The sequence below is a fragment of the Cynara cardunculus genome (genome assembly GCF_001531365.2).
Source record: "Cynara cardunculus var. scolymus isolate 2C chromosome LG 14, CcrdV1, whole genome shotgun sequence".
Taxonomy (NCBI): Eukaryota; Viridiplantae; Streptophyta; class Magnoliopsida; order Asterales; family Asteraceae; genus Cynara; species Cynara cardunculus.
In genome coordinates, this window is record NC_037541.1 from 7,425,703 (window position 1) to 7,433,590 (window position 7,888).

At 37.8% G+C, this 7,888-nt stretch overlaps 1 protein-coding gene across 1 annotated transcript in view; it reads right to left on the minus strand.

Moving 5' to 3' along the window:
• LOC112526390 (probable leucine-rich repeat receptor-like protein kinase At5g49770) overlaps nucleotides 1-7,650 on the minus strand; it is a 9,224-nt gene extending 1,574 nt beyond the window's left edge. The window contains exons 1-18 of the mRNA XM_025136677.1: nucleotides 7,557-7,650; nucleotides 6,845-6,962; nucleotides 6,671-6,742; nucleotides 6,482-6,556; nucleotides 5,884-5,955; nucleotides 5,618-5,779; nucleotides 5,473-5,547; nucleotides 4,838-4,909; nucleotides 4,667-4,738; nucleotides 3,991-4,059; nucleotides 3,819-3,893; nucleotides 3,659-3,730; nucleotides 3,353-3,487; nucleotides 2,074-2,546; nucleotides 1,842-1,991; nucleotides 1,424-1,563; nucleotides 1,106-1,325; nucleotides 780-1,015 (exon numbers count right to left, since the gene is read on the minus strand). Of these exons, the coding sequence (XP_024992445.1) occupies nucleotides 780-1,015; nucleotides 1,106-1,325; nucleotides 1,424-1,563; nucleotides 1,842-1,991; nucleotides 2,074-2,546; nucleotides 3,353-3,487; nucleotides 3,659-3,730; nucleotides 3,819-3,893; nucleotides 3,991-4,059; nucleotides 4,667-4,738; nucleotides 4,838-4,909; nucleotides 5,473-5,547; nucleotides 5,618-5,779; nucleotides 5,884-5,955; nucleotides 6,482-6,556; nucleotides 6,671-6,742; nucleotides 6,845-6,962; nucleotides 7,557-7,650 (2,382 nt within the window). The remainder of the gene's footprint in view (nucleotides 1-779; nucleotides 1,016-1,105; nucleotides 1,326-1,423; nucleotides 1,564-1,841; nucleotides 1,992-2,073; nucleotides 2,547-3,352; nucleotides 3,488-3,658; nucleotides 3,731-3,818; nucleotides 3,894-3,990; nucleotides 4,060-4,666; nucleotides 4,739-4,837; nucleotides 4,910-5,472; nucleotides 5,548-5,617; nucleotides 5,780-5,883; nucleotides 5,956-6,481; nucleotides 6,557-6,670; nucleotides 6,743-6,844; nucleotides 6,963-7,556) is intronic.
• Between the last annotated feature and the right edge of the window lie 238 nt (nucleotides 7,651-7,888).

Here is a 7,888-nt window from a genome sequence, read left to right on the forward strand (position 1 = left end):
TCCCTACTTCTTCTCCATCGCCTCGTCCGTCCTTCGCCATCGTCCTTTCGTGGCCGTCATCCTCCATCGTCGTCGTTCTCCTCCATCTCCGTCGTTCTCCTTCACGACCACGTAAGCATCTAAGCAACCTTCTTTTTCTGTTTTTCACTTTTTTTGTTATTTATTGACTATTGTTTTGAGTTGTAAATGGTTGTGTTGTTCATGCTATGTAGAGGAAGTTGTTCATTGTTCATTGTTCAATATAATTGCAATATTAATTTTAGTAACCCGCCAACCCAACCCAACCCGCCCTAACCCGCAAGGGTTGGGTTGGGTTGGGTTATACTTTTGAATGGGTTGGGTTGGGTTGAAATTTTTCAAACCGCCGTAATTGGGTTGGGTTGAAAAAACGTCATAAACCGCCCAACCCAACCCGTGTTCACCCCTAAGTGAGTGCAACGACTCTTACCACGGTTAGTACTTACCGGGTAAATTGTTGCATACAATGTTGTTGTAGTAGACTAAAATCTTACATGACTAATAACGTGATAGTGTTGAATTTTACCGGTAAGCGCTTACCAGGTAAATATTTGGAAAAAGACCCTTAGTCATTTTTGATATCCTATAAACTTGATTTTATTCTAGTGAAATGAGCCCCATTTATCCCACCAGGAGGTGGGGTACGAGTATGGAGTGGGGTACGAGTATGAAATGTATGTAGACCTGTCAGCTAAACCGAAGAGTAAAACGGTCTTTTCATGAATAACACGACTTACTAATAAGAGTGACGAATTGCTTACCAGTGTACCCTTAACTTGAGTCGAGACATGGCCTTTTTCGCTGTCGGAAACTAGCTTCGACAACCCGAAATCTGCAACTTTTGCGGTGAGCTTTTCGTCTAAAAGAATATTGGTGGACTTGATGTCTCTATGGATTATAGGAGGATCTGCAAGCTCATGTAGATAAGCTAGTCCTCTGGCTGAACCGAGGGCGACACGAAGTCTCCTCTTCCAATCGAGATGGATTCCGGTTTTGCCTGTAATTCGTTTGTTCAAAATTCGACCATGCATTAAAATAAGTTGTTAAGAGGAAGTTAGGCATAAACTCGAAAATGATGAATGTGTACCTGACAAACTCTCTCTAAGAGTTCCGTTGGGCATAAACTCGTATACGAGCATCTGTTCGCCTTGTTCGAAACAAAACCCAACAAGGCCAACAAGGTTCTTATGATGGACTCGTGAAAGCAACTCGATTTCGGTCTTGAACTCTAGTCCGCCTTGCATGGATCCTTGCTGAGCTCTTTTGATCGCAACCATTTGCCCGCCAGGAATCACGCCCCTATAAACCTATCGAAACGAGCCCCCACAATCAACAACTTGCAACGATCAAACAGTTTAATCCGAAAAAACGGTTTCTAGAGTTGGGGTTTTGAAGGTATACATACCTTTCCATAGCCACCAGATCCTATCTGATTGATTTCAGAAAAGTTACTGGTGCTTTTCTTGAGTTCATCATATGAAAACCATCTGGCCCCCTTCAGCTGTGGTGCACCTCCACTGTCTTTAGCACTTGGAGCCCAGGATCCTATGCAAAATGAGTTGAAGTAAACCATAAGAGGTAATAATAAAATCCGGTTCATAGAATGTTAAATATATTTAAATGTCTTAATAGATTGTTTTATGAGATTAAAGTTATATGACCAAATGATTAAGCATCTGAACAAAAAATGTTGCAATAACTTAATAGCACACTTTAATTTGGGTGTTCTAGCAAGTTTGTTGTAGCTAGAAAGGCGAAAACATGGTGAAAAGCGAATCAAAAAAGTGGAAAGGATGAACAAAAGCGATCCAACAAGAAATTACCGAAAGGTTTGCTTAAACTGATTGCTTTTTCAGCTCGTTTCTTTTGTTGAACAGCATATACGACAAGCGTGATAAGGATCAGGATCAAAAGCGTGCAACCGATGGAGATCCCGATCACACCACCAACTCCAAGACCGCCTCCACGACCATCTGAGACATACATACGATCATAAGTCAAAACTTAAAACTCTCACAATTCTTGCAGTTCTTAAATGTAAACATCTAAATTCACCTGAGAACAAATATGGAGACGCGATGAAATAATACGGCCCGAACTCATCCGGAGGCTTGTAGGTTTGATTACTCAAGAAAAACCCCATCATTTGGACTTCTGTTCGCGAAAAATGCTTACCCTTTGATGGAAAGAGTTGCAAACTGACCTCAAGATAGTCGTCGATGTTAAAGAACGGATCTTGCAACGAAACCGAGCCTGGACTGAGGCCAAGTTTCGTCCAAAGGCTCGATTCTAACGAATGCCACTGGTCAGCGTTAGATAATATACGAAAAGAGGGTGCTCGAAAGTACAGAATGCCTTCATATGGGTAAGCACAATTGCATTTTCTCGGGCTTAGTTTCTGATCAGAATGACACGACTTGCCGTTACAAGCGGCCAAACTTGTGGAATATGCATTTGAGTTCCGTTGTTGAAGTTGGCAATACGTAGAGCTCTCGAGAGCAGCATCGCAGACGGGGTTCCCATGCAGTCTAGAAATATCATAAAAACGATCATCAAATAAATATCGAGTACACGGAGATCATATTTATGCTAAAACTAGACTTGGTGGTAGTTTATCGACACAAACTGTCTAAGCGCTTATTGGGCAAGATCAGTCACCACCCTCTACCCTTTTATTTATTTATGTTATATATAGAATAATACTAACACACACTTCTCATATTTGGTGAGGTTTGAACCATGGACCTCCTTGGCTCTACCGATAACCCGAGTACGAATACGAGTGGTCCAATGGCCTTTTGGTACTCTCACTTACCTTACCAGGTATTACTCTTTGGTCATCAAAATAATATAATGTAAACGTCTCCTACATAAGCGCTAACCGGATAAGAGCCACCACCCTCACTTACCGGGTAAGGTTCTCGGTTATCAAAAAATGGCACAGTAACATTATTGGTAAAAACCAGGGAAATTTACAGAAATAGCCAATCTCCCAAACTTTTCACACTTTATAACAATTTTCATAACTCAGTTCAATTCTTAGTCAATCCTTATGCAGAATTCCACTTTCCACGTAAGGATTCCACTTTTTTTTGCCGAAAACCAATTCTTATGAATATGCGTAAGCCTTCTGCGTAAGGATTGGCTATAAAGTGAAACGAGGTATGAAAATGGCTAAAAAATAATACGCTTATGTAATTTCCCTAAAAACCTTCATCTGTCATCGAATAAGCGTCTTTTACCCGGTAAGAGGCAATTAATGTTTAGTTAACCCGTAAGAAGCGGTAAACAAGCCCTTAGAAAAGTGATGATTGGAGGTAAGAATTGTTCTCACTCGAGTGTGTTTTTGTATTCGCTACTAAGTGTTACGTTGCGAATCTCATTGCTTTGCAAATCAACAAGCTGCAGCTGATCGCTGATGCTGCTGTCCATACTCAACGTATCGTTGAGATTGTTGTTTTTCAACATCCTGTTCGATTTTCATAAGATACGTGAGACCATTATATTACTCTCCAAAAAAGCGACACAAATAAACATTTATTTTGGAATAAAGTAAAATAGCAATATGGACACTCGTTTTTGGGATAGGGGGAGTATCTTTTTCCCTAGAACGTAAGGAGTAGCACGAACTAAATCTTACACTTGTTGAATTCCCGATAAGCTGAAAAGGGCTTGTGGTAGCTTTCCTGTAAGCGCTCCGAATTCCATCATACTAAGCACAACAAAAAAAGTTTCATCGTAAGTTAGATTTTCACGAGGAAAAGAATTAAACCCGCTACTTATTGGGAATCGAAACTTACAGTGTGCCTAAAGACGGTAATGTAGAAAACCATGTCGGAGGGCTAGATTCTTGAAACGAATTGTTGCTCAAGTCCCTGAACAAGAAATCTCGTAAAACTTTAAATTGCCAGTAATCTAACACGAAAATTTCAAAGCACGTCGGAAGATGTTCAGTTAAGATAATTCACTTACACATATGTGAGGGCATTCATCCCATTTAGATCAGGCAAAGCTCCTGATAGATTGTTGTGTCCTAAATTTCTATGTATAGACAAGCAAGAACGGAAAAGTCAAAGTCAACCATCGATCACCGGTGAGATGATCTTCTTATAACGATACAAAGATCACTGCAACAAAAAATGGACCGTTTAAGACGGCCAACTGTCCATGTGCGTCCTAATAGAGTACTAAATGAGACTTTAGTTTTATTGGTACAAAAAACTGTGCGTTCTATAAGAAAACGTTACAATAAGTTGTTAGAATGAAGTTAGATGACCTGACAAGACTATCAACAGAGTTGGATAACTTAATAGGAATATGCATTTTAACCTTTTTATATTAGACACTTTTCATAAGTGCTTGTTTAGCGTTTTTATAAAACTTGTTGTACACAAAGCCTTTAAAAAATGTCATATAAAAAAGTTAATAAGATGATTTACTTGTTAAGTCATCTAACTTCATGTCAATAACTTATAGTAACGGCTTCGTCGTGAGATAGTTCGGTTCGTATATACCGTTGGTGTTAAAGGGAGAACGCATATACGCAGTTAGTAGTCTTACAAAAATGGTCCCATTAAGTATTGTATTATGATGACCAAGGACCGTTGAGCGTCATAAAAGACCCTTTTATTGCAGTGGAAGTACTCACAATTCACCGAGGCGTGTGAGGTTGTTCAGGTTCGATGGCACCTCGCCTTCCAAGTTGTTTCTATCAAGTCGACTATTGCAATTGAAGCACGAACACGATGAAAAGTTATATCTGATACGATAAATACTTTTAACTTATAATTACATGAAGATTAAGTTGCCATATACTTACAGAACCTCTAATGTTTGGACATATCCAATCGTAATCGGGATTTCTCCCGTTAACCGATTCCCGTCAAATAGTCTGTACTTGCAAGATGGCGATCGTTCATTCAGAATGGGTTTAACCAAACACTACAACAAATCTGGTTTATATGATATCATGTCTAAGTTTCTTAATAGAATAGTTTTATAGGACATAGGTTAATAAAAGCAAACAATTGTACGTCCTATGTAAAAAGATTATAATAAGTTTATATGACATTTTTGAATGTTTTAACACGGTTTTTGGAACACCTTTGAAATAAAACGTTCTATTAATTTTTTTGGATGATATTATTTTCAAAAAGAAAATGTCTTATAAAAACAAGTGTTCTGTAAAAAGACGTGCACATATACTGCTTCTACGAAGTGTCCTTTAAAAAAGCTAATACGACATTTTATCTTAAAAGCATCCATGAAAAACTTGTTTAAACACCGAAAATGTTCTATAAACTTATTGCAACACTTTCATATAAAATGTACAATTGTTTTTCTATATAAACTTAAGTCTTATAAAACAATGTATTAAGATATTTAGACATTTTTAACATCTTATACTGATTTTATTATCGCTAAATATCCGGAAGAGAATGGTATTTGACTTACACATGTAACAGAACCATATCGGAGCTGAAAAGTTGAGACGAGATTCCCCCCGATAGCTTGTTCTTATTGAAATGGCTGCAATTTACAATGATCACACGGACGTCCGCAAGGTGATTCAAGAAAGAGTGAATATTAAACCACTTACAAATGCTTAGCATGTTTTAGCTTATCCAAGCCCGATTGCGTGAGACTTGAAATCGGCAACGATCCTGTCAACTGATTCTCCGCGAGGTCTAACCAGTAAAGGTTCGATAAGTATCCCAAAGATGGAGGGATTTCTCCCGTCAAGTTGTTTGTGTTCAACGCCCTATCCATCATTGACCGTATTATTTCCGTTATGAAAAAGATTTAGGCGATCTGGAAGCAGTTATTGTATCAAATGAAGACTTAAAGATCGATGGAGATTCTTACAAAAACGATAGTTCCTTGAGGTTTCCCAATTCGGGTGGAATGTTACCTCTGAAGCTACAGCCAGATAGAATCCTGAAACCCGAATTTTAAACCAGTTTTCAGTAATGTCCCGTTCTCTAAATGTGCGAGTACATTCGAACTCATTCCATTAATCTCCAAACACTACAACAAAATCGGATTTTATAGGACATCAAAAATATCTAAGTGTCCTAATAAACTGCTTTACAGGACAAACAATTGTGCGTCTTATGTGAAAGCGTTGCAATAAGTTTAAAGTGCACTTTTGGGTAATTAAATATAAAGTATCGTCTTAGCTTTTTGAAAAATGTCCTATAAACATATATATCTTTTACAAGACACTTTTTTATTTCAAAAACTATCCTAAAAAACTTGTTAAGAAAAACATCCTATAAACTTATTGCAACACTTTTATAGATGTTTATAAAACGTACAACTGTTTGGTCCTATAAACTTGACTCATATAAGTCACTTTATTTGCACACTTAGACATTTTTGCCTTCCTATAAACTCGATTTTTGATGTAGTGAAAAACGCCCAGGTTCTAACATATATTGAGCAGAAATAATCGTAAACTCACAATGTATTGAGCTTTTTTAGATCTCCTATCTGCGGAGAGATTGGACCTGTTAGGCCACCATTAAAAGATAAGTCCCTACCATAAACATCGAGATCTCGTCAGATGTTTTGAATATAGACATCTTTGATATGTAATAAGAATCAGATAAGTACATAACATCTGAATCAGATTAAGTTTGGAGGAACTCACAAAGATGTTAGTTCAGTGAGTCCACCAATGTCTCCAACGAGCTGACCTACTAAGTTCATACTCGACAAGCCCCTGCAAAAGAGCGGTTCGATCATCAAAGAAGAGTCGTTAGCCGTGGGCTTACTTGTTTATGATCAAAATGATAGAAACAAGAAAAGGGAATTATAGACCGACAGCGCTAAGACCCTCGTATCGGTGCAGTTGACCCCTTCCCATGAACATGGATCGCTCGACCTTTTCCAGCTTGGTGGCGTATTTTGCCATTGGTTTTTCAACGCTTGAAGTGCCTCCGCTGCGCAGCAACGAACAATTTGTTAAAATGGTCGCCAGATACTTAGTTAAAGTTTAAACCACTTCAATAAAATCGGGTTTATTGGACGCAGAAAGATATTAAGTAATCTAATAGATTGTTTTATAAGACTTACGTTTATAGGATAAAACAATAATGCATCTTATGTAAAAGTGTTTTATAGGACCTTTTAGCATTTTTAGAACACTTTTTGAAGTAAAGTAATGGATTAGGTTTTTCATTTTTGAGAACTCTTCTATCGAATCGTTTTACAAGACGCTTGTTTTTATAAGATGTTTTTTATAATAATGTCATATCAACAAAATTGATAGAAACTTTATTTCAAAAATGTCATAAAAAACTTGTTAAAAAAACGCTTTTACATTGGACAAATCAATCGTTTGGTTCAGTTCTATAAAGAAGTTTATTAGGACATATCCTACAATCTTATTTTGTTGTAGTAAACCACATATCATCTGATCAAACAACCGCTCTCTACTCTATAGGATAGCGAACATGTCTGCGTAGATCTTACACCTTACTTTCGAGTGGGATTTACTAGTCCGTTTAGTTTGGTTTTATAAGCAAATCGCTTACCGTCACCAGGATGAGTATCCGCTACGATCGCCTGAACTTCCACCATTAGAATCAGCAAAAAACTCCGTAACAGCCGCCATACGGAGACTTCCATGACCGAAAACACACGATCACAGCCACCACTCGACAATCCAATTCTAACCCACCAGCACCACCACTGCTGCCACTACCACCACCGGTTTTAACAATGACTTCTTGGTATTTGCGATTCCATGGTCAGTAAATCCTTTCTTTTGGCCAAAGATTTTGTCTTAAAATGATTAGGGTTTTGGTTGGGTTAGATTAAAAGGCATGCAAATATATATATATATATATATATATGTGTGTGTGTG